At 37.8% G+C, this 27,941-nt stretch overlaps 1 protein-coding gene across 1 annotated transcript in view; it reads right to left on the bottom strand.

Moving 5' to 3' along the window:
- MAPKAP1 (MAPK associated protein 1) overlaps positions 1–27,941 on the bottom strand; it is a 284,441-nt gene that overhangs the window by 226,572 nt on the left and 29,928 nt on the right. Inside the window, 3 exon segments of the mRNA XM_053562435.1 lie at positions 4,599–4,747; positions 17,324–17,413; positions 19,777–20,104. Coding sequence (XP_053418410.1) covers positions 4,599–4,747; positions 17,324–17,413; positions 19,777–20,035 — 498 coding nt within the window. The 5' untranslated portion in view covers positions 20,036–20,104.

Below are 27,941 nucleotides of genomic sequence, written 5' to 3'. Positions count from 1 at the left end.
AAAAAAAAAAAAAAAATCTTTGTATTTTGAGGCACTGCAATCAGTGCCAAAAGTTTCCTGCCCATCAAGAAAAGCCCACTCCCTAAAACCAACTCCTTGTCAAGATCAACAGTTTCCACACAGAGTGAAATCAGAAAGACTGATACAAAAAGTTTTCTGATTATCACAAAACCTAGAAAAGAGGTTTTGTTCTGTTAATAAAGCTATTTTCAGAGGTCCTGTTCTCAACAGAGATGAAGAACTCGAGCAGATAGCTGAGGCTAATTTTGCATGGTCTGACCAAACCAGTCCCTAAAACTGCTATGTAATAATCTACCTTGAACTTCAAACGATCAGTGAACAGTTATTGATCATCTATGATTCTAAAACAGGTCACAAATATGTGCAGCATCACCAATCTGTCAAAGAAATAATATAAACACAATAATAAACCACATCAAAACTGTCAGAGCATATACACCTAAGTACAGCCTTTCCCTATCAATTTCATGCCTTGAAAAAATTATTAATCAAAAAAATTATTAATCAATCACAACAAAAAGTTTCCCACAAATTATTAAACAGCTACAGGCACCAAAAATTACTTAAAAATATTCACTTTAGTTTAGCACAACAGGCAGGAGATGCTCATCCTTAGAATCATTAAAACCAACAATACAGTTCATACAAACCATTAAGAACACTAGATGTGGGCCAGGTGTGGTGGCTCATACCTATAATCCTAGCACTCTGGGAGGCCAAGGCGGGTAGGTTGCCTGAGCTCACAGGTTCGAGACCAGCCTGAGCCAGAGTGAGACCTCATCTCTAAAAATAGCCAGGCATCTCTAAAAATAGCTACTTGGGAGGCTGAGGCAAGAGAATCAGTGGCGCCCAAGAGTTTGAGGTTGCTGTGAGCTATGATGCCACAGCACCATACCAAAAAAAAAACTAGATGCGCTTGCTGAACTACAAATGTAATTGTAAAACCATACCAAACACAAAATCCTTTTCTCAAATCTAACTCTAGTTTAATCTTGAGGATTTCACAGCAGTGAGTCTCTTGAGGAAATACATAATTAAGTAGTTTTTTAGCATATTTAATTAGACCCCAAACTCTTCCCTGTCCCCTTCTCTCCCTAATTATGTACCATTGGCCCAAGAGACCTAAGCAACTCAGTTAATTATGTAAATAAGGCAAACGTTATTCCCAAGAAAAGCATTTTGAATATTTGTAAGGAAAAAACTGTACATATTTTAAAGGCTTTAACAAACCTTTACAAAAAATACATAGGCCTATCAAAATACACGGAAAACCCTTTACATTTGAGATTAAAAGTATGCCGTTCCAATGACAAGACAGTAAATCATTAAAACAGGACACTCGTTTCATTTCTTAAATATGAGCTGAATAAAAATAAAATAATTTTAAGTTACAACAGCAACAAAAATTTAGTGCTGAATGTCAGATGATTTATGGGAAGAATCAATCTGGAAATTATTAAAGTCGACTCTCACGGAAAAGGCTTTATTATCCAGGGGTTGACATGATCTTAACTCTAGAGGCAGCCATAGTGCTGTTATAACTACTACAATCCCATTATTATGCAATCACAAAATGCTAATTTGATCATTTTGAGGTGTTATTTGAATAGTCATTTTAATTTCTAGGTTACAAAGAGGCTTGACTCAAGTATAATTCTCTATTAATCATTGAGATGTCATTGAATATCATATTGATGCATTTCACGAAGATAAAGACTAATTTAATATGTACAGTACAATATCTTTCAAATATTAGCCACTTTCATTACACATCTGCCAAATGCATCAATATTAAATAATAGATGAGAACAAGGGTTTAATTGTATTTTAGCAATTATAATAGTAGGATAATAATAAAATAGTATCACATCATAAGATAGACTTATCAATATATAAATCTTCCTTAATCAATGTATAATGGTGACTGCTCTGTGCTCACATCCTTTGTGGATTACAAATGAACTTGCTATGACAAAAACACTGAGAATCTTACATGTAAACACACATCCAGCAAAAATAATTCCTTTGTGACTGAAGAAATAGCTTACATTTTTAAAAAAATTTCTCCTTGGCACTTTAGAAGTTAGATATATATATATGCCAACTAGTGTTCACAATCTTCTGACAAACCTAAGCAATTAATACTCAATTCTAAGGACACATGGAAAATTTTAGAATATTTTTTTAAATCTGTGCTATTTTTATTGGCATAAAAGCATTATCAACAATTATTCTAGAAATTACATCCTCAAACAATGAAATGGCATCAGGTAATGGAGACAAATAAATTCCAGCCATGTCACGTAATCCCAATAATAACTTCTCACATATCTAAAAAAATTTTTAAATCCTATGGAGTCAAACTCAGCCATTTTCCCAAGCCTGACATTTACCACATTCTGTAAGTAGAAATAGAAGAAGGCAGCATATGCAGGCTAAAGACAGTCGCTGCATCAACACAATCTGTAATTTACTGAAAGTGCTCTCACATCTTTTTGGAGAAAATATCCTAAGCGTATGAGGATCTTTATGTTACGTATACATTTTGTTTCTAGTTCTTGCTCTCCTCCAGAAACATGTATAATCTCATGTGCCAAAGGCCACACAGCCTTCTTACACCAATGGAAACATCCTGAACTGTATGAGGTAAAAATGTTTTGAAAACATCTCCTGTTCAAAGATGACAACTGACTGAACAAGCACATGAATTTTTTTTTAAAAATGCAAACATAAGCAAAGAGCTATACATTTATTAAATACAGCAGTGTTGAAGTGAGACAAATTGTATAAGTTCCCTCCAAGCAAAAAGCTATCACTAGCACCCCCACACAACGGCCAGGCTGCAAACGTAATGGTAATAAATATAAAAATCAACTGCTACTGTCTCCTGAAACAGGCCCTATTCAGGTCAGTGCAGAAACAGAAGAATGGCAGAGGGTGGGAGAAAAGGGTGCTGCAGGCTTCATCTGAAACAGTGGCCATTTTTCTAAAGGAAAATAATACTTTTAATTTATAACAGTAAATCGTTAGAACAAACAAGCAAAAATAATAAAATCATCCTTGGCCAGGGACAGTGGCTCACACCTACAATCCCAGCACGTCGGGAGGTCAAGGTGAGACAATTACTTGAGGGCAAGAGTTCAGAACCAGCCTGAGCAACACTTCAAGACCACACCTCTACAAAAAAATTTAAAAATTAGCCAGGTGTAGTGGCACGCCCCTGTAGTCCCTGCTACTTTGGAGGTGGAGGCAGGAGAATCACTTGATCCCAGGAATTCAAGGCTGCAGTGAGCTATGATTGATCATGCTACTGCTCTATAGCCTGAGTGACAGAGAAAGACCCTGTCTCCAAAAGAGAAAGGTCATCCACCGTAACAAGAGTCATACAAGATCCCCCTAAAACTGCAGTTCTCAACCTGTTGGGTCGTGAACTATATTAAAGGGCCGTGGCATTAGGAAGGTTGAGAATTACTGCCTTGGAGTGAAATACTCTGATGCAAAGCAATAGCCTAGAATTCTGAAATGAACCTCAAACCTAACAATTTCTGCGTTAGAATAAAGAATCAGACAAAACAGGCTCAGCGCCCGTTGCTCAGTGGTTAGGGTGCCAGCCACATACACAGGTGCTGGCAGGTTCAAACCCGGCCCAGGCCTCCTAAACAACAAAGACAACTACAACAACACTACAAAAGAAAAAAAGCTGGGTGTTGTGGTGGACACCTGTCGTCCCAGCTACTTGAGAGGCTGAGGCAAGAGAATCACTTAAGTCCAAGAGTCTGAGGTTGCTGTGAGCTGTGACGCCACAGCACTCTACCCAGGGTGACATAGTGAGACTCTGTCTCAAGAAAAAACTAATAATAAATCAGACAAAACAATGCACATTGCCTTCCAGAACCACTTTCAAGGCTTTCCCAATGCACTTAGACCTTGATGAATCACAATCCAACTAACCCAAACTCTGAAGTATACTTAGGAAATAATATATATAAAAAATTATACGAAATTATATTACACATAATATACGTGGGAGGATTAAAACAAAACAGTCCTAATATATCTATGTATTAATAAATATAAATAGAGAAAGAGAGAGAGAAAGAAGAGATCTCAGGATTGTTTTATTCTAATCTTCCCAAAGACCGGGGTACCAAAAAAACGTACACACATTTTAAGAAATCTTGTTGGAAGTAGAATCTATCATTCTGAAAAAGCATATAAGTTGCAGGTAAAATGAATGTGCACAGCATGTCCAGGTATAACGACCAGGATTTGGCTTCTAAAAGTAATAATGTTATCTATGTATTACTTTTTGGGACAAGGCCCAAAAAGTAATACATAGATAACATTACTAAAATATGTGTACATTTTTTGGCACCCTCTGTATATCACTGTGGAAAAACACTGAGCCCAAATTCATGCCTTTGTACTTGTCCAAACTTAGGAAATGTGAAGGACATTCTATAATTGCCAACTGACATTCTATTATGCTTTTTTAAAACTCTAAATCTAATAGTAAAACCAATAATTCCACTCAACTACAATTCTATTAAAAGGGACAAAGTCTCACTTTTACTTACCTTGCCATCAAATTTGGAATACTCATTAAAGGGGTTATTCAACTGCAGAGGGCACTGCTCCAGGCGTACGGATAATATTGACTGCTTTCCAGAACTTGGAGGCTTCTCTTTGAGAGATTTTTTTTCAAACAGTGACTTTAACTCCTGGGCTGTGACACAAGAGGAAGATAAAAATATCTTTGTAATTACACACAGAGAGACAGCTTGTCCACCTTCCCTAAAAAGTCTTCCTTTGATTTTTTTTTTTTCTGAGATACAGTCTCACTCAATCACCCTGGGTAGAGTGCCATGGCATCATAGCTAACAGCAACCTCAAACTCTTGGGCTGGAGCAATCCTCTTGCCTCAGGCTCCCAAGTAGGCGGGACTACAGGTATGCATATCTACACCCAGCTAGTTTTTCTATTTTTAGTAGAGATGGGGGTCTCATTCTTACTCAAGCTGGTCTTGAACTCCTGAGCTCAAGAAATTCACCCATCTTGGCTTACCCAGTGCTAGGATCACAGGCATGACCCACCACACGCAGCCTTCTTCCTTGGAATCTTGTGTTTTTTTTTTTTTTTTTTTTGTGGTTTTTGGCCAGGACTGGGTTTGAACCCACCACCTCCGGCATATGGGACCGGCGCCCTACTCCTTGAGCCACAGGCACCACCCTCTTCCTTGGAATCTTAAGGAGGAAGTTGACCAGGGACATATTTAAGCCTGATATGTACAAAAAGCCCCACATATACTAACTACTTCAGTGATTATGAACTGAAAAAGCAGAGCACTAAAAAACATGCAGGCCAGGACTGCAAATTTAGAAGTGACTAAGGGCCAGGATTGCAAATTTAGAAGTGACTAAGGCTTCAGGAGGGTCAGAACAAAGCAAAAATAATAGTCATTTTTTAAGAAGAGCAAGTACAACTAGCAGACCTGAATTTTGGCAAGGCCTGACCACTACAGCTAGCTACAGGATACTAGACAATTCATTAAACTTCTCTGGGCTTGTCAAACTAGATGATCTCAAAAATCCTTGTAGTTCTAGTATCAGTGAGTTTAGAATTCTAGTCCTTCAAGGTTAAGATGTACATCTTAATCATCTCATACTTGCCCAACGATACCTAGCACAAAATCTAGATGCCAAAGATGATACAGAGGATAAAAGAGAAACGGTATTTATAATAATGAGAGCTAAGTTATTGAGCATAACAGCTCATTTAATCCTTATAATAAGCCCATGAGATATATACTAGCATTATCACAATTTTGTCAATGTAGATTTTTTTTTTTTTTTTGAGACAGAGACTTGCTATGTTGCCCTTGGTACAGTGCCGTGGTGTCACAGTTCACAGCAACCTCAAACTCTTCAGCTTAAGCAATTCTCAGGCCTCAGCCTCCCAAGTAGTTGGGACTACAGGCACTCGCCACAACGCCAGGCTATTTTTTTGTTGTAGTTGTCATTGTTGTTTAGCAGGCCTGGGCTGGGTTCAACCTGCCAGCATCGGTGTATATGGCAGGCGCCCTAACCACTGAGCTACGGGATCTGAGCCAAGCCTAGAATATTTTGATTAGCTCTAGACCACATGGCTAGTAAGTAGCAGAGCTAGGTAGGATTTGCACTCACCATGTCTCCTAGTCATTGCTTAAAAGCACTAATGAGCAAAGTAAACCCTCAATAAATTTTGTTGCATGACTGAATAAAATAATGATTGAAAGAATTCAAATTATTTATTAAATCAAAATCTTCTGCTCTTACTCATTAGTCAATTAAGACAAGGTAGTTCCCTATCTTCTAATTTAATTCTGTAAACCAACTGAACATCAATCAAGGTGGCAGCTAAAGTACATGTCGTTACAATTTTCATTTTTGTGATCTGAAAATACTCATACTTTTGGCTGGGTGCAGCAGCTCACGCCTATAATCCTAGCATGCTAGGAAGCTGAGGCAGGAGGATCCCTTGAGCTCAACAGTTTAAGACCAGCCTGAGCAAAAGCAAGATCCCAGCATCTACTAAAAATGGAAAAATTAGCCAGGCATTGTGGTGGGCACCTATAGTCACTATAGCTACTCAGGAGATTGAGGCAGGTAGATCACTTGAACCGGGGAATTTGAGGTTGCTATGAGCTAGGCTGACTCTATGGTATTCTAGCCTGGGCAACAGAGTGAGACTCTGTCTCAAAAAAAAAAAAAAAAAAAAATTGGCCAGGCACAGTGGCTCACCTCCTACCTCAGGAGGTAGGAGGATAGCTTGAGCTTAGCAGTTCAAGACCAGCCTAAGCAAGAGCGAAACCTGTCTCTACTAAAAATAAAAAAGCTAGCCAGGCATGGTGTCGGGCACCTGTAGTTCCAGCTGCTGAAGAAGCCAAGGCAGGAGGATTGCTTGAGCCCAAGAGTTTGAGGTTGCTATGAGCTAGGGTGATGCCAGGTAACACTACCCAGGGGGACAGAGTGAGACTAAGATTTAAAAAAAGAAAAAAATTAAATCTAAACTATATACCTCAACAAACTAAATAAACAAAAAGGAAAACCCAAATAAATACCCTCTACATACTGGTGACTCCCAAATGATTATTTCTAATCATAAACACTACCTGGAATTATAGACTCACATATCCAACTCTCTATATGACACGTCTGCTTGAATGTCCACTAGGTGTCCCAAACGTTACCTGTTTATAAACAAACTCTCTATCTTCCCACAAAGCTCCCCTCCCACAGTCTGCCCCATCTCAGTTAATGGCAACTCAACCCTGTCAGACCAAAAACTTGGGAGTCATCCTGACTCTTCTCTCTCATAGCCTACATCCTACTTACCAATAGACACTTCAAAAGATATTCAGAACTGCCTCTACAGTTACCAAAGCTGGATTATTATGATCACCTTCAAATTGGTCTTCCTGGTTTCTGCCCTTGGCTCCCCTACTCCAACCTGTCTCTTCCTTACCAGCAGCCAGTATGAATATTTGAAAATATGAATAAGAAGGAAAGTTGATAAAGCTGACCACATAAAAATAAAATTTTGCATGCAAAAAAATAGTTAAGTAGAGAGGTAAATAACAAACTAGGAAAAAATAAAGGTTATTATTCCTCATATATAAAGATTCTAAAAGTAGCAAAGACGCTGACCAACATTATAGAAAAACGGACCAAAAATATGAAATGTTCACAGAAAAAGAAATGCAAGTGATTCTTAAACAAATGGAAAGATATTTAACCACATTCATAATAAGAGATATTCAAATTAAAACTGCATTGAGACACCATTCCATCAGTTTGACAAAAACCTAAAAATTATATACGAGGTGCAAATAGACACTCTACATGTTACTGGTGGGAAGGTAAAACAGCAAAACCCCTATGAAGGGACATTTGATACTATCAAGGAGAACCACATACACACTTAACCCTTTAACCTAACAATACCACTTCTAGGATTCTGATATACTGGCAAAATAAAACAAACATATGAACAAGGCTATTCACTATAGTGCCATCTGCAAGAGCAAAAGTCTGAAAACAATCAAATATCCCTCTACAGGGGACTGCCTGGCTAAACTATGGCACATCCATGTCACCGAGTACTATGCGAATGTAAAATGGATTGAGGCATATCTCTATATATTGCTCCAAAATAATCCTCAGGATGTGTTACTAAGTGAATAAAGCATCATACAAAATAGTGTGTATAGCATGTTATCTTTAATTTTAAAAGGGAGTACATAAATGTTTATATATAGTTTTAAATAGGCAAAACCCAAAACCTTTTTTTAAATGACTATAAGAAAAATAAATGAATAAATAAATAAATAAACAAATAAAAAGACTGTAAGAAGAATAGAGGGCTGGGGCACAGTGGCTCATGCCTATAACACTAACACTCTAGGAGGCCACGGCAGAATTACTTGTGAGGCCAGGAATTTGAGACCAGCCTGAGTAAGAATGAGACACCTGTCTTAACAAAAATAGAAAAAATTAGCCAGACTTGGTAGTGTTTGCCTGTAGTCCCAGCTACTTAGGAGGTTAAAGCAGGAGGACCATTCAAAGTTTGAGGTGGCAGTGAGCTAGGATGATAGCACTGCATTCTAGCCTGGGAGACAGTAAAGCCCTGTTAAAAGAAAAGAAGAGAGGAGAGGAGGGAAGAAAAGAAAAGAGAAGAGAAGAAAAAAAAGGAAGGGAAGAGAGAGGAAGGGGAGGGGAGGTAAGTGAGGGAGCTGGGCTGAGCCAATAGGACACTAACCAGGGCTACAGAGCAAGATTCTGCCTCAAAAAAAAAAAAAAAGGAATACAAGGAAAAAACTAACCCAGTGAGCATCCTTAGCAGTCAGGTTGTAGTCTCTAAGTGCCGTTTACCACTAAAATGACAAGAATCCTTAGAGAAATGGCTGATTCCAGATTTGGAGACGGAAATATGTAAGATGAGCCTGGAGCACCTTGTCAAACAAGAAAGCAAGGAAGCTATGAGAGATTATTGGGGTTGTTAAAATCTTGTAGCCAACATGAAGGGACTTACCAGGGGCAGGTAGGAAACAGGGTAAGAAGGAAAAGAAAAGCAAACAATTGCTGAGACAGAAGAAACAGATAATTCCTTAACTTGGACATGAACAGGGGAGGAGGCTAGACTATTCTGGACTATTACAAAAGCAGAACTAGCCCAGACGGTAGTTAGAAAACTTTGAAATTCAGGCACTGCTCAACTTTTAAGATCCCCACAGAGATCGATTGATCAATAAGAACTTTTCAAAGAAAAGGACAGTAGGCATCCCATGATTAATCAATGCCTTATTAATATCTTGGAAACTTTCCAAAGGAGACGTTTGTTAAGAATACTATGGAGTTAGCTTAACCAAGACGCTAGGTGAACGAATTAATGAATAGATGAGGAAAATGAGACTTTGCAAAAGATAGTCAGCACCTCCCAAAATGCATAAACATGAGTTAAGAAGTGCATAAACTGAAGTAGGAAGAGCATAGCTAGGAATTGGGGAAAAACACAAGGGGAAAAGTTTGTAAGGGGTCCTTCCTCAGTCACAGGGACGAGACCTACACCTCCCTCTCAGGTGTATTCTAACTGCTTATAAACTTAAATGTGTTCTAACTGCTTAAAAAAATTAAACTTTTCTGGGCGGCACCTGTGGCTCAGTGGGTAAGGCGCCGGCCCCATATACGGAGGGTGGCGGGTTCAAACCTGGCCCCAGCCAAACTGCAACCAAAAAATAGCCGGGTGTTGTGGCGGGCGCCTGTAGTCCCAGCTACTCGGGAGGCTGAGGCAAGAGAATTGCTTAAGCCCAGGAGTTGGAGGTTGCTGTGGGCTGTGTGAGGCCACGGCACTCTACCGAGGGCCATAAAGTGAGACTCTGTCTCTACAAAAAAAAAAAAAAAATTAAACTTTTCTGTCAAATTGACACTGTGCCTGGCTTTCTCTTTTCCCGCTGGTTCTGCTACCACTGCTTGGTTTCCTCTTTTGCCGGCCACTTGCTAGTAGCACCCAGAGAAAGCCTGAACCAGGGCTGGGGTCGTCATAGCCCCCTGACAGCACTCACTACACAAAGGAATAACTTTAGCATCAAAAAGTAAATGTGGAATGTAAATGTCTTAGCACAATAACTAAGAAAATGCCAGGAAGGCTATGTTAACCAGTGTGATGAAAATGTGTCAAACGGTCTATGAAACTATGAAACTAGTGTATGGTGCCCCATGATCACATTAATGTACATAGCTATGATTTAATTAAAAAAATAACAATAAAAATAAAAAATAAAATAAAATTTAAGAAATTGAAAAAAATAATTGAAATTATTATTAACTGAAATATATCAAATATGCTTTAAAAGTCCGTGAGTTCATAATGATACAAAGGAAAAAACACTTACTGGTCATTTATATAGGATACTAGGGAATAAACTTGTAATTCTGAAAACTGTTTAAGGAAAAGAATCAATTAAGCCTTTCCTAGAGGGACTATATCTGAGGCTAACCAAATAACAGATTAGGAAAAGTTCTTCCTTATATGAAAATTAGTTAATAAATGCAAAAAGACTGATAAAATTAGAAATCACTGTGTTGCAATTCCTGATGAAATAATGTATCTAGGTCACACAAACCATTAAGTGAAAAGCAAATGGGAATAACTTAATGGATGAAACCCAACAGCTGATTTCACCATCAATCTTAACATCGCAAAAAAAAGAAGACATTCTCCCTCCCCCAAAAGGTGGCATTCCAGTTTCCTGATACCATGCAATATGAAGTACAGAACAACACACACAAAAAAAAAAAAGAAAAGAAAAAAGAAATCTTACCAAAAATCAAACTTTACTCTGAGCAAGTTCCTAGAAGAGTACACAGAAAACAGTAGATCAAGAAGCATATTAAATGAGACAATGGGGATATAATTAGCAAAATCTACAATGTAGGAAAATTCTATGGGACAAATGATACAGTTTCTTCAACAAATAAATTATAAGGAGGCTCAGCGCCCATAGCACAGGGGTTACAGTGCCAGCCACACGCACCGAGGTTGATAGGTTCAAGCCCAGCCCAGGTCAGCTAAACAACAATGACGACTACAACAACAACAACAAAAATAGCCAGGCACTGTGGCAGGTGCCTGTAGTCCCAGCTACTTGGGAGGCTAAGGCAAGAAAAATCTCTTGAGCCCAAGAGTTTGAGGTTGCTGTGAGCTGTGATGCTACGGCACTCTACCGAGGGCAACCTAGTGAGACTCTCAAAAAATAAAAAAATAAAAAATAAATAAATTACAAGGAAAAAAGTGAAGGTGAATCTATAGGTTAAAAACAAAACAAAACAACAAATTAACCGAAAAGTAATATGAGGATCTTAGTTCCAAACCTGAACTAACCAATTGGGAAAAAAAGAAAAATCTGAGGCCAAGCACAGTGGAGTGGTGGCTCACATCTATAACCCTAGCACTCTGGGAGGCCAATGCCAGCCTGAGCAAAGTGGAAACACCTGTCTCTAAAACTAGCTAGGGGTTGTGGTAGACACCTGTAGTCTTAGCTGCTCAGGAGGTTAAGGCAAGAGGATTGCTTGAGCCCAAGAGACTGAGGTTGCTGTGAGTTATGAAACCATTGGCACTCTACTGAGGATAACAAAATAATAGCCAGGCATTGTGGCGGGCACTTGTAGTCCCAGCTACTCAGGAGCCTGAGGCAAGAGAATCACCTAAGCCCAGGAGCTGGATGTTGTTATGAGCTGTGACACCATGGCACTCTACCGAGGGCAATGAAGTGAAACTGTCTCTAAAAAAAAAAAAAAATTAGGGAAATGTGAACAGTGATTAGAAATTTGATAAAAATAAAGAATTCTTTCTGCTTTTCTTTCCTTTTCATGGGACAGAATCTTGCTCTGCATCCAAGCTAGAGTACAATAGTGCTCACTGCAACATCAGGCTCCTGGGCTACTCAAGCAATCCTCTTGCATCAGCCTCCCAAATAGCTAGGACTATAAATGCACACCCCCATGCCCAACTTTGGTAATGCTTTTTTTGGTAGAGATGGGGTCTCACTGTGTTGCCCAGGCTAGTCTTGAAATCCTGGGCTCAAGCGATCATCCCACCTCAGCCTCCCACAGCATTGGGAATACAGGTGTGAGCCACTACATCCGGCCAATAATTACTTCTTTAGAGTAGTTTTACATTATTTATGTAAACTGTATAATACATATTATAAAGATATAATTATTAAAAAAAAGCCTTTTAGTGTAATCATATAATTAATAAGCATGATTTCTTTATAATAATTAAAATAATATAAAGAATATTAATATTAAATAATTGTTTGGAGAGTAGTAGTACTAAAGTTTTGTTACATGTTTAAAACACAAAGTTTTTAGGTAGAAATAGCAAGTACTTCCCAGGAGGGCAGGTAGTAGAATGTACAAATGAAACAAAACCAGCCATATATTGATCACTGTTGAAGCTGGGTGATGAGTGTGGGTGTTTCATTGGAATATTCTCTCTACCTTTGTATATATTTTAAAATTTTCTGTAGCAAAAAGGTTTAAAGGAAATTTCAACTGGAAAAAAATTAAGTCACCTATAATATCACTACTCTGATCAAATCAAGTCATCAGAGGATAAAAATGAAATTCCTTATAAGATCCACTATGGGCGGCACCAATGGCTCAATGGGTAGAACACCGGCTCCATATACGGACAGTGGCAGTTTGGCCGGCCCCAGCCAAACTGCAACAAAAAAATTGCCAGTCATTGTGGCAGGCACCTGTAGTCCCAGTTACTGGGGAGGCTGAGGCAAGAGAATCACCTAAGCCCAGGAGTTGGAGGTTGCTGTGAGCTGTGACACCACAGCACTCTACCGAGGGCAATAAAGTGAGACTCTTATCTCTAAATAAATAAATAAATAAACAAAATAAAGACCCACCATGATTGGGAGTCCCACTACTGACTTCTCTGATTCCCCTCTTGCCTTGCTTACTCTATTCTAACCAACAGGTAGCTCCCCTTACTACTCCTTGAATATACACTTCTCAGTCTGCATTTACTGTTCCCTCTTCTTAAAGAAGCACTCATCCCCCAGTATCTGCAGGACTCACTCCTTCACGTCCTGCAGATCTCTGCTCAATCATCACCTTCCCTGATCACTTCATATAAAATAGCAAATTCCTCCTCCCCCTTACCTGGCTACATTATTCTCTATGCCACTTACCCCAGACTGACATACTGTGTTTACTCTCTTTCCCCATGACAATGTAAGTGCCACAAAGACAAGGACATCATCTTGTTCACTATTTGTTGAATAACTTATTTCTTAATTATAATTATTGGTTGAATGACTAATTCTGGATCAGAGAAGTAGAAAAAGTTGTGGTGTTGGGAAAAGAAACAGAAAAGAATGGAGAGAGCAGCTGGACTCAAAGAATCAGAGATGAGATGCAGGAGGTCACGAGAGCCCTTCTTCCTGGCTCCAAGCCATTCAAAAAGCACACACAAGGCCAGGCGCAGAGGCTCACACCTGTAATCCTAGCACTCTGGGAGGCTGAGGTGGGTGGGCGGCCAGATTTCATAAGGTTCGAGACCAGCCTGAGCCAGAGCAAGACACCGTCTCTAAAAACAGCCGGGCATTGTGGCGGGCATTGGTAGTCCCAGCTACTTGGGAGGCTGAGGCAAGAGAATTGCTTAAGCCCAAGAGTTTGAGGTTGCTGTGAGCTGTAACACCAGAGCACTTTACTGAGGGCGACAAAGTGAGACTCTGTCTCAAAAAAAAAGCACAAATGAACTTCTTGAAGTTCTCCTTCAAATTGCTTTTTTTTAAATTTGCAACTGAAAAGTCCTCATATAAATAGTGGGTCCTCACATCAAACACAAAACTGGAGAAAAATAGCCGGGCGTTGTGGCGGGCACCTGTAGTCCCAGCTACTTGGGAGGCTGAGGCAAGAGAATCGCTTAAGCCCAGGAGTTGGAGGTTGCTATGAGCTGTGTGAGGCCATGGCACTCTACCAAGGGCCATAAAGTGAAACTCTGTCCCTACAAAAAAAAAAAAAAAAAAAAAAACACCAGCCAGGCATTGTGGCGGGCACCTGTAGTTCCAGCTACTGGGAGGCTGAGGAAATAGCCCAAGAGTTTGAGGTTGCTGTGAGAAATGATTCCGCAGCACTCTACCGAGGTTGAGAAAGTGAGACTCTGTCTTAAAAAAAAAAATAAATAGGCTGGGCACAGACTCTATCTCAAAAAACAAAGAAAAGAAAAGAAACCAATAATAAAGGTTACATAAATAACATCAGGAATACTTATCGAAGTTGATATAAACTATATCATTCTTTTGAGTTATCATTTAAATTCATACATAAAAGCTTTGTCTTCCAATTATACTTCAAACTTACTTACTGAGGACAGAACTCAGACATTCCTCTCCAAGCATCTCCTGAAGAATTATGAGGCATACAGCAATTATGTAAGAAATACTTGTTAAATGACTGAGTGAATAAAAGTAGTAACTGATCATGCAAAGAATACCAATACCATTTTAAAACAATAAAATTAAAAATACTTGGACCCTGGGCAGTGCCTGTGGCTCAGTGAGTAGGGCACTGGCCCCATATACCAAGGTGGCAGGTTCAAACCCAGCCCTGGCCAAACTGCAACAAAAAAAATAGCTGGGCATTGTGGCGGGTGCCTGTAGTTCCAGCTACTCGGAAAGCTGAGACAAGAGAATCACCTAAGCCCAAGAGCTGGAGGCTGCTGTGAGCTGTGACATTATAGCACTCTACTGAGGGTGACAAAGTGAGACTGTCTCTAAAAAAAAAAAAATACTTGGACTTTGATATGACATTATTTCTGATAAAACAGACTTTTGATAACACCGTCTTCACATTTATGCATGCAGTTTTAGTTTCAGGAGTACTAAAAGGATCTTACTTTAAGGTAAGCATACTTTTCATGTATCATGTGATCTCACAGCTTTGGATCATTAAGTTTAAAAAGAACTTATGGTATGGACCATCACTGGATCAGACTGCCTCTACCAGCTCTTCCATTTCCTCTATGAAAACGTTGCATCTAATTTTGTTGAAAGTATGCACTGAATTAAAACAGAATTAATTGTGGAAGAAAAACATTTCTGGGGATGTCATTCTATTCAGAATGAGGATTCTTCTAGGGAAATAAAACAGAGACAAGAAAAACAAATGAAAGAATTTTAACAAAACATTAACAGCAGAATAAGAATGGGGGAATGAATAATAATTTACCTATCCAAATATCCCAATAAAGATCAAAAGGATTTAGACATTGCATTTCTTGCGAAAACAGAATATGTTTTTGAGAGATATGTGAAAAAAAATGGCTGTTCAGTTTTCTAGGGAAATGTCTAGTGGACTGCTTTCTTCACTTTCCTAGCATGCTTCAGGACACACAGCGTGCCACATGTGGTTTGATGATGGACCCCAGCCCAAGGGAGAATTCAAAGACATTCATTTGTGCATTGATGAGGTTCACTCTAAGCATCAGGCATGACCACCAGGCAAGCTACTGGTCTGGCCAGAATCAAGGGTCACATTTCAAACATGAACTGGCAAATAAAGGAGCTTCTTCAGAAGTAAGATCACAGGGTCAATTAATAAATGTGTGAGAGAGGAGAGAAGGAAACCCAAAGAGAGAATATATAATGGACAGTGTGGTTACAAATGAAAGCAAAAGAACTAACCATTTCTGCAGAATATTCTGGCAAACACTAAATAGAAGTTAAAGTGAATTAGACTCAAAGGAATGAGGAGGGGAGGAACAAACAAAAATTCTCCTTTTTACATGTATCAAAATTTAGGCCGAATGACTTATTTCTCACCCTGCAGAGGAATTAATGCACTTATATTTGAAGTGCTCTCTTCACTCTATTTTTTATTGATAATTTCTTAACATACAGAAGAAGGCAAACACAGGGTAGCTGGCGAGAGAGAAAAACAGATGAACTGGCTCTGCATTCATGAAAAGAAGATTAGTAAGAACTGCATCAAGACACAGAAAAATCTGAAGAAAGTGAACAAGATAAAAGATATAAAGTATTTTCAGTTTGTGTTAAACACAACAGAGAGAAGTATTAACTGGATCAACAGAAAAGGCCAGCCTAATGAGATTTTAAAAGTATCAAAAGCAAAACTAAGACATTTAAGAACTACAGCAAGTCACAGAGTGAGATATAAGGAAGAACAAGAAGTGAATGGGATTTCTGGTGCTAAACAGTCATCACTCAGAATCAGAAAATTCTATTTACTGAGGATACTTGAGTCTATAATCATAGTATGAAAAAGCTGTAAGCACTTTATACAGCATGGGTTAGCAAAAGAGACTGGCTTCAATACACAGACAGACTGGATACAAAACGTGACCCTATCCCATCACTATCTCCTAGTTGTGTAACTTTAGCAAGTTAATCAAATCTTTCTAAGCTTCTGTCTCATCCATATATGACAACTACAATACCTACACCTGATAAGATTGTCACATTAGAGGTAATGCATGTAAAGTGCCTAGCACACACACTAAGTAGGTGTTGCTGTTAATAATCATTAATATGACTAGTCTTATAATTATTGTGTAGTAATGGAACCAGCCAACAAATACTTATTAGGCATCTATTACATGCCAGTGTGGTGCTGGGAGGATGATAACTGCAGACATTTAAAGATCTAAAAAAAGGAAGTCTAGAAAACATAATATAACCATTATACTTTGAAAAGTCTCTTCGTGCAGAGATTGTAGCTTTGAAAATATATAATGGCCAACCTTTATGTATATACCATTGAACACACACATCAAATGCTAATAATACCAGCAACATAATGGTTTGTTTCTAAGCGAAAGGAAAAAAATTAGCATTTATGCAAAAAAGATTGTTATTAGGGCCATTAATGAGGCAAAGGAGTATAGGTTGGAACTGCCAAGAGGAAACTATAATCCAGAAACCCATTCAGAAAAATCATAGAGTACTCCTAGACCTCAAGAACAAGTACTAATGTGTTGACGACTGTTAAAATATTGTTTCCTGCACACTTTAATCCCTGCGACCCAGCCTTAAGGGTGGCCAAAAAGACAAGATAAAGAATACAGCTACATAGGGGCAAGGCACACACGTGAAAGAGCTCAAAACTCAGAACACAAGAGGTACCTACCCAGAGGATTTAAAAGAATGAAATAAAAATAAATTTCTTACATAATAATATAAGCTAAAAATATAAATCTCAAATTAAGAATTTAAATTATTTCCATTTACCTGATTGCTTAGAATTTCTTTCTTTCCACTGAATATTTTTGCATTTGATCTGGTTTTGTCTCTCTTTTCGGAGTCGCTCTAATCTTTGAGCTTGAAAAGAAATATTATAACTATAAGTTTGTCAATGAAAGTTTACTATAAACAGACATAATTAACTACCTTTATATGAATAAAGATGTTTTATATTGCATATGTAGGGAAAAAGTCGTAAAATTTTAAAGGTGGCACCCCTGAAAAGCAAATACCAACAAAAACATGAAAATATTCTTGATTTATAATTGAAATTAGAGGATATAAAACATTAATAGAGATCATAAAGATAGTATTAACATGGAAGAGAATAATAAAATGTGAAAACTTCTGTGATTAATATGACATTTCATTATATAAATCATTAATAACGGTCTTAAAGGAATTTTAATGCACAAATGAACTGAAGTGAATATTACATTACAGGAATAAAATTACTGTTATGAATTACTCTACCCGTTTCAAAAATTAAAGATAAATGAACTCAGACTAGACTATTAAAGTTTTAAATATAAAATCCTTTATCTAAAAAATCATGAAAATTATAAAATGTCAAAGCTATATAAATTAGCATAGCTTTCTTCAGTGGGCTGAAACAGTTTATAGGTAGTAAAATAAATGATTTGTATCTTTGTAACATTAGTCAAATCTTAAAAAGAACAATTTTTCTTTTACAAAATTTTAAGATATGCTGAAAAGATTATAAAGCAAATTCCTTTGGTCACTAAGACAACCCACAATCTCAATTAATTATTAGCATCTAAGTGCTATCTAAAGAAATTTCAACAACGTGAGTCACCTAAAATTATGTATTTCTGATTATATCGCCCATTGGCTGATCCACCTTCAAAAGTCAATGAACTGATCCTTTAAGAAGTAACATTCAGTATCCATTAACAACTGCTGCATACAAAGTTCACAATGGAAAAGTGACAACTGATGTCATCTCTTAAAATTCATTTTCTCTTGCTAATCTGCAACTTTCTATCCTGGCATATTGCTAATAAAATAAATTTCTTTTTCAGTCCCTTTCAAAGTAGGAAGTCATACACTCTTGCCTTAACATTGTGGTCACTGGTAGGAAAACACTGAAAAAATCTTGCCAGAAATTTCAACTATGCTGGGAAAAGCATTCTGACAATGTCACTATAACTAAGCAAATTTCACTGAAGAAAAATACATTCAATTGCAATTAATAAATGTGAAGGGTACAGCCAAAGTAATATAATCATAAAGCCCTCAATTTAGCAGCATTCTCCCACTGAAATCCATTCAACCTGTCATATAAGATATCATCTCAATAACTGGCAAGGAAGTCAGTTTCAACTAGAGAACTGAGAATCAATGGTTCTAAATTATATTCAAACCTTCATTCAAATCCTATTTTGATAAAAATTCCTTTAGATACTGGGAAATGCTATTAATTATTTTCATCATGAGGACAGATTGTTCTTTTTGATGTCACAGATGCTGAATTCTGAACCAAAACCTTAACGTGCGTTTCACTGCAATTTACAGTTTATATCCAGCTCTCCCTGCAATGCTCCTTCATGTACATTTTACATTTGGATCATGAAAATAAATTTGTAAATATTTCCAATGTTCTACTACATTTCCCGCCATTACCCCTCCTGGGTGTTAGCAGGTAACTCTTGCTAATTTGGAGGTTATATTTTCTGATTATCTTTAAAAAAATTATCTCCTAGAATAAACTGTCATATTACAACTATAATATGTACTCTAAATAATTTATGTAAGTATATAAAGGCCTTGGTTTAGTACATACTCCTTGAAAGGCCACCAAAAAATATAAACTGAAAAATGAGCAATGATAAGCTTTTAAAAGCTAATGATGAAATATATCATCAAAGTTGAGCATTTTCAAGCCACAAATATCAAAGGATATTGATCAAATTTTAAAAATATCAAAAACAGGAGCACCTTTTCTCATATCACACTCATCCAAATTCCTATTAAAACCAGATCTAACAAATATTCCCACTTCCCCAAACCCCTACAATTCCTCAGGGGCAAAAACTGTCTTGGACAGTTCAAAATTCTTTGTTCTGTCAATTTGAATTATGTCTCTAGGTGGTCGACCTACTGGGACTAATGTTGTTCAAAGAAGACACTCAAACAGGTCTATTTCCCTTTCCACATGAAGACTTTATAGAAGGATAACATCCTACATACCTCTCCTAGCCAACTTTCTCACCTCTCCCTCTTGTCTCCTTCCTTCCAGTAACATTCTAAAGATCCTCTCCATTCAAAGTTCCAGAGACGGAGATGCTGCTCTCAACATGCACGTTTCTATTAATACACAGCAGCTTTTCTCATTAAGCCTGTTCTAACATTCTGCATTATTCCTTAAGACTGTTTACTGATTTAAAGCTCAGAATACATGACTAGAAGACAATGTTTACCTGTGTTTGAGCGTCTTCTAATACCAAAGTCCCAACTTGAGGTAATATCGACTGACTGGGCATAGACATAGCCCTGAGTCTCACCATTGCTTCCCTGAATTTCTGACCCACTGTCTGCAGGCATTGAAGGAGGATGAATCTTCTCTAGGTCAACATCATGATCAATGAGAACCATCTCACACATTCCCGTGTCATCACTGGTCACATGTGACTGTCGAATATGAGCTAGAATGATAGTTGGATTGTCCAAGAAGGCCATCCTTTCTGTGGGCCAATTTCCTTAAAAGGCTATTTTCTCCTCTTCATATTGTTTCACGAGCTCACCTACCTAGAAACATGATGTACACAGCAATATTTAAGAATAAGGCAGAAAATGACTGAATCATTTTTCAAACAAATTCAATGCGGTAAAATGCTACCTTGAAAATAAACATTTATCCTTACACATCTAGGAGCTTAAAAGGATTAAGTCTAAGCTGAAAGGAAATCCTCACAAGCACTAGGGGCCGCAGCTCTAGTCAATGAGATCTCCATGGAATCAGAGAAAAAGGCTTGCTCTCTTGCAAAACAAATAGTAACTTCTTGGTCAGGCCAGTCAAAGCACATGACTACTGTTAAAACAATAAATTTTCCTCTCATTCTCCCTTCACTCCCATGTAGTCTTCTCATTGCTTTATAAGGTCATGAGGGAACAAGCTGTATTTTCCTCAAATGATGTGCTGAAGTATGAAACTGTATTTCATCAGTTTACATTTCCCCTCCTGTCACATATTTGTGAAGTGTTTAAAAGGGCAAAGACAATACTTTCCGAGTTACTAGGGATTTTACAAAAATGCATCACCAAAGTAACTCAATAAATTTCACTCAATAAACATTTTCCTTTCTTTTAAAACAATATTGTCCTTTTATAAAACTTATCAAAATCTCCAACTACAGGATTCATTTCTTATTTTAGAAACCTAATTATAAGAACTACTTTCTCAATCCTGTTAAAACTGTGATTTTTTTTTTTGAAACGGTCTCAAGCTTTCGCCCTGGGTAGAGTGCTGTGGCGTTCTAACTCACAGCAACCTCCAATTCTTGGGCTCAAGAGATCCTCTGGCCTCATTTTTTCTATTTTTAGTAGAGACAGGGTTTCGCTTTTGCTCAGGGTGGTCTCAAACTCATGGAACCTCTATAAGTTGACCACCCAAGAGGCTGTAACAAACTGGTCAACATACAGAGGTGAGGGAGGTGGTCAACATAAGGAACTAGGCCTATTATATTACTATGTACATGTGGCACACATCCAGTCTATGAAAATTAGGTCAACTGAAGGAGATAGTCAATATAGGGAGATGGTCAACTATGGAGGTTCTACTATACTGGAAAATAAAGAAATCACAGGATTGCCTCCTGTTCCTCCAAAATCACTTCAAAGCACAAGCTGGATTGAATATGTTCCTAGGAAAAGTTCTAAAAGATATTTATTTTTAAAAGGACCTTATAACACCAGATTTTGTCATTTGTTTCTTCTAGAAATGGAACATAGGAGAAAAATCTGGTTAATAAATCATTACAGCTAACTGACGTTTTAAAATATTTTGTCTGGTAACGCATCATTCTATATCATCTAGTGGGTCTTAAAGACACAGATTAAATGGAAGTTTAACTGAGGAGCATCTCTAATCAGAATACTTTTTTTCCTTTAAATATATTCATTGAATGCTTATTTTACTATGAGGCTAATGGGATATGTAAAGGTAAGATACATCCCACCCAAAAAATGTATGCCCTAATACCGACCTACTGACCTCCTAATACCATGAGATTCATTTACGTGTCAAATTTCAGAAACATCTGGTATCTCAAATGTCATTAACCATTTTAAGTATATTAATCCAAAAAAAATTACAAAATTAGCAGGGAGCATTTAAATTTCACTTATAAGAACTTTTTCTGTAACCATTAAAAGATGCATATGCCATAGAATTACCTATAAATGGGATTTTTTTAATGAGAGTATTTTTTTGTCAATCATACCATTCCAGATCACTAGAGTTGCAAACGTCCTCATCTAGCAATCACAATACGCTGTCTTACATGCATGAAAGGAAGGCAACTAGTCAACAGCAGAGGGGCGGGTAGTTTCAACTTCATACTGAATAGTTCACCCTGAGAAAAAACAAGGGCTTCGATAAGAAGCCACACATTTAAGGGGTGTTCTAGCACCAAAAAGTCAAATGGCAAAAGGCAAAGGCAACAGGAGTATACTGAAGTACCCTCAATAAAGGGTTTTCCAAGAAAATGGATCTGCTCCCTCACCTGCTTGAAAAGAGGAAGGGGCAATCAGCTCTGAAGGCACACAACTCCCCAACTTCATCCTTATAGAACAGAGGCCAGACAACACCCCAGTACCAGTAGGTATCTTCTCTATTAGCACATTATGACTTCATGTTCTGGGGAATTTATGTGATTCACTCAACAAATACTTAAAATCAGTTCTGATAGGAACTTCCACAGGACTGCCTTAAGACACACGCTATGATATATGTCACTTTTTACCTCCTATTATGTGTACTTGAAGACCTAACTGTAAGGACCACAAGGATGGGGTCAAAACACAACTTCCTGTCTGGCAACAAAGGACGTTACATACAGCAAGAGTTCAATTAAGTGTTGCTGTCTAACTTCTAAAGACTATCCAATTTTGTTGTAGAGGTAAGTCACATCTGAGTGTGTCAGGTGTATGTGTGATAATAAAGAAAGGCTTGCCCTTTTTTTCTTAATATAGATACAAGAGCATCTCAATATGCCCTTCAAAATTGTCACCTTGGGACAGTAGCAACTTTTTTAACAAAAGAACCAAGAGAGAAAATTTTATTTTATTTTTATTTTTTTTTTATTTATTTTTTTTTTGTAGAGACAGAGTCTCACTTTATGGCCCTTGGTAGAGTGCCGTGGCCTCACACAGCTCACAGCAACCTCCAACTCCCGGGCTTAAGCGATTCTCTTGCCTCAGCCTCCCGAGTAGCTGGGACTACAGGCGCCCGCCACAGCGCCCGGCTATTTTTTGGTTGCAGTTTGGCCGGGGCCGGGTTTGAACCCACCACCCTCGGTATATGGGGCCGGCGCCTTACCGACTGAGCCACAGGCGCCGCCCGAGAGAAAATTTTAAATCTCTTAAAGAGCAGCAAATTATTATATCTGAAGGTATATTTGATTTCTAAGACAAAAACATTCTGAGCACAGCAAGAACAAATTTTCTCTGATCAGGAGTGCAAAGATCAAACATCATTTTAAAAACTAATCCTCACAGGGGTTCAGAGAAATGGACACTCCAATGCATTACAGGAAGGAATGAAAATTGGGACTTCATAGGAGGTAACTGGGTAATATTTATCAAAGTGTAAGACATAAATACCTCTGGGAAATCTCACTTGCAGGATTTGCTCAAAGAAGATAATTGTCCAATAATCTTTATTTCTGAACTGTTTATAAAACTAAAGTAACCCAAACATCCATCTCTAGCATATATGCCATGCTGACATGTACATAAGACAAAATGCTATGTAACAATTAAAATTACATGGTAAAGGATGGATAAACATCTGGTACATACAAACGATGGAGTAGTATTCAGCCTTAAAAATGCAGTTAATTCTGACACATGCTTCAACATAAGATAAACCTGGAGGACATAAGTCAATTCCAAAGGGATAAATACTTTGATTCCACTTACATGAAGTATGCAGTCAAATTCATAGAAATAGAAAGCAGAATGATGTTTGCCAGAGGCCAGAGGGAGATAGTAATGGAGAAAAAGTACTGAAGATAACAAGATTGTACTTAATGCCACTGAACTATACCCATTAAAATGGTCAATTTTATGTTCCACTTATACCATATATATTTTACCACAATTTAAAAAACGTATTTTGCCGGCTGCAGTGGCTCACACCTATAATCCTTGCACTCTGGGAGGCTGACGCAGGTGGATCACCTGAGCTCAGGAGTTGGAGACCAGCTGAGCAAGAAGACCCCATCTCTAAAAATAGCTGGGCATTGTGGCGAGTGCCTGTAATCCCAGCTACTCGGGAGGTTGAGGAAAGAGGATTACTTGAGCCCAGGATTTTGAGGTTGCTGTGAGCTATAATGCCATAGCAACAATGACTGTCTCAAAAAAAAAAAAAAAAATTTTTTTTTTAAATGTAAACTTTCTTAATAAAAAATGTCTAGGAAACATTAGGTTAAACAAAGTTAAACAGGTTTTCTTCTTGCTGTTTAATCACAAGCTTCTCAAAGCTTTTACATTGTGTACTTCTACACTGTGACTATCTAAGAGTAGGAAATTCAGTAACAAAATATACCTGGAACTAAGTATTTTTTTTCCTCTAGGAACACTGATATGTATCAAGGTATGTTTGACAAAATGGTTTAGAAATGCTGTCTCTTCAGGCCTTGGATGCCTTCCCAAATGTCACCAATTTGTGGTCCCTTTTAAGCAGTGAGCTAAACAATAAGATCAGATGCCAAGAGATCACCTCCCCAGCGCGGTGCCTGTAACTCAGTGGCTAGGGTGCTGACCACAGACACGGAGGTTGGTGGGTTCAAACCTGGCCTGGGCCTGCCAAACAACAATAACAACTACAACAAAAAAAATAGCCAGGGATTGTGGCGGGCGCCTGTAGTCCCAGCTACTTGGGAGGCTGAGGCAAAAGAATCGTTTGAGCCCAAGAATATGAGGTTGCTGTGAGCTGTGACGTCACAGCAATCTACCAAAGACAACATAGAAAGAAGAAAATCAACAAAAAAGGAGTACTTCAAACAAAGATGAACAAGCACACTGAAATTAAAAATAAAAAAAAAAAAAAACTTAAAAAAAAAAAAAAGAGATCAGCTCCCCTAAGATCTTACTTTTCAAGGTTTCTTTCTCCCACTTTTTAATAGCAGGTACTTTTTTTTTTTTTCAGCTCAAGTGATTCTCTTGCCTCAGCCTCCTGAGTAACTGTGACTGCAGGTGCCTGCCACAAGGCCCAGCTATTTTTAGAGATGGGGTCTCTCTCTTGCTCAGGCTGGTCTTAAACTACTGAGCTAAAGCAACCCACCAGCCTTGGCCTCCCACCGTACTAGAATTACAGGCGTGAATAACCATGCCCGGCAACAGCAGGTACTTTAAAGCATGTTTGTTTGACTAAACATGGAAGCAAAAGGGACATCCACACAGAGTGTAAGATAGTAATAAGTGCCCCAAACTGACATAGCCATTTCTAATGTACTGGGTGGGTCTCCTTTTATACTTCGTTTAACAAATATTTACTAAGTTCCTACTAAGTGCTAAGGGTTCTATCAGGTACAGTTTGTATACTATTGCCACTTTACACAGCTATTGGTGTTCATTAATGATCGTGTAACATAACTACAAGAGGGACTCCACCTATTCAAATATTGTGACTTGATTGCACCCTCACGTTAACCCGAAATTTAAAAAAAAAAAAATCATGTAACTTGCACATGGTGACTGGAAACATGCCCTAAACATGGGGGAAACCTTTGGTAGATGTTGATGGGTATCAAGTCTTAATACAATTTCAAATAATAATTTCACACACGCACATTTCTAAACTTTATTTACAAATGGCTTATGAAAAAACTGAGGCACAGAAAGGTTAAGAAACTTGCCTAAAGACAGACAGCTAATATACAGTAGGACTAAAAATCACATCCAACAGCTCTGGATCTTAACCTGCACAGAGCCTCTCAAAACAAAGAGGAACAAAGAGTTACAACAGTCATCATAAACATGATTTTTAAAAACCTTATTGTGCTTTTCTGTTTCTGAAACCTGAGAGAAATTTCTCCCATGAGTCTTTCTTTGTGAAAGATAAAAGACAGCAAATATGGTATACAGTGTACTAGTAGCCCCTTAGCTCCCCTCCACTAGTGCAGCAGTGATTTATACAGCGGAAAGAAATAAGCAGTGCATGTAATAGTTGTTCACAAAATAAAAAGTCACAAAATTTCACACATGAAGTGAACTTCAGAGGTCATCTGCTTGTTGACCTGAAACCACAGAGGAAAGGCATTTTAAATTTACCCAGATAAGTCTAAGAATATTTTTGGTATTTTAAATACCCATGTAGGTCTAAGAATATTTTTAAAAATCCCTAGCCATTTACGCACCTTTAGCTGTGAGACCATATGTGAAATATTCTATTTCTTTAAATAACCTACCACATCAAACTAGAACATCCTGAATTTCTTCACTCCCTAAGAACCTGAGATAGGCAACAATATGACTTAAAATGCTGAAGTCCAGCCAATGGTTAAAAGGAAATTCCTCTTCCTGGACTAGTGCAAAACACTATACACTTACTTTCCTCTGCCAGCCAGACTTCTGCCCCTTCACCTGCAATCTGTGAAAACTTGTCTGAATACGCAACAGCCTGAGGCTTCTCAAAGGTCTGCAAACTCCCAATCAAAAATTACTGCTGCCCCATCAATGTGCCATATAAATGTTGGCATGTTAATTGTGTATTTATAAGATTGTTAATGGCTTGTTAATTTACCTCCCACACTATTATTGTACTTGAAATGATTTAACGTCTGCTGAGGGAGTTAACAACATGTAACAGCAGATGTAAGATTTTTTTTAACCTTTCCACACTGTACCCCGACTTCACGCTATTAGCATTACGCAAGTTAAAACTGATTCCTAGACGAGAGTCCTTACGTATGTTAGAGGAGCACTCACATTTATTGTCCACAACAAGAAATTATTATAAGTGAGAGAAACAAAAGCCTTTTTATCATACACAAAGTCTTCCATTTATAAAAACCAATAGACCCTGGTTTTTTCCTAAAATTTGAACATTCTTTGATTTAGTTAAAAGTTTAGAATTCATATCTCCTGGAATTTGAAAATAATTTAAGTGACCATTAAAATAAAACACACTTTATTGCTTTTATTGTTTTTAAATCTCTTTCTCTTATTTCCAATTTAACTCTAAATTAAACCTTCATTTTTCACACTAGCAAAAAGTGGGACGTTTCCCCCACCTCGGGGAATGAAAATCTTTTCCATGTGAATATGCTTGATTTCATTAAGTAGTAAATAGTGAGACCATATACTCATTATCTAGAGTGTTTATTTTTTCCTTTCACAATTTTGCTTCCATACCTCCACTAAAAGTACTTACTACATTAAATTAAAACAACAGAAGAGAAGTGATTGCATATTCTTTTGAATCAGATTCATCTGATTCATCATCATCTGAGTGCTAGGCACTAGGAATCCTACAAAAACTTACAAAAATATTGGCTTGCCCCTTCTGGAAGCTTACTTCCAAACTTTAGCACTAGTTACATCACACACATGCAGAATAGTAACACAAAGTAATATACAGCCATCACCAAATGAGATACTAAGGTAGTATGTTTTCCAAGAAATACGAAAGTCACAGAAGGCTCAGGAAGAATGAAGGAAGCATTTAAGGATAGCTAGGCTTTTATTAGGCAGAAATACAAAGAACAATAAAAACTGAAATTTACTGAGCTCTTGTTATGAACTGTACTAATCACTTCTCATGAAACAACACATCTAATAACCCTTACAATCAACCCAGAACGTAGGTGTTAATACTATCCCCAATTTATAGATTTAAAAAAAAAAAAAAATTAAGGCTTAAAGGAGTTAAGTAACTTGTCCAAGGAGACAAGGTGGATTTTTAAAAGACCACAGTTTTTGAAGCTCCTCCCACCAAGAGGTGGACTTTATTTCCCCATTCCTTGAATCTGAGTTCACATTGTGATTTGCTTTGACTAACAGAAAGAATATAGTGCAAGTAATACTGCAGAACTTCTGAACACTGGCTTCAAGAGGCCTTGCAGCTTCTGCTCTGGCTTTCCTTGAACACTTCTATATAACAGGAAGAAGCTTGGAATAATAGAACATGTACAGAGAGAAGCTCGGCAATCCCTATCAGCTGTCTTGCGGAGGCCCACATGATTGATCGAGGCTTCCCACCAACCTGCCAGGAGGTAAGGTCTCTTCTATCAGAAATCTCCCTTGGGCCAGGTGGGGTGGCTCATACCTGTAATCCTAGCACTCTGGGAGGCCAAACTGGGAGGATTGCTTGAGGTCAGGAGTTCTAGAATAAATAGCTTGAGGAAGAACAAGACCTGGT

This window comes from Nycticebus coucang, chromosome 2 (genome assembly GCF_027406575.1).
Source record: "Nycticebus coucang isolate mNycCou1 chromosome 2, mNycCou1.pri, whole genome shotgun sequence".
In the NCBI taxonomy this organism is placed as follows: Eukaryota; Metazoa; Chordata; class Mammalia; order Primates; family Lorisidae; genus Nycticebus; species Nycticebus coucang.
The sequence above is the reverse complement of the archived record's forward strand: the minus strand, read 5'-3'. Positions and strand labels throughout refer to the sequence as shown.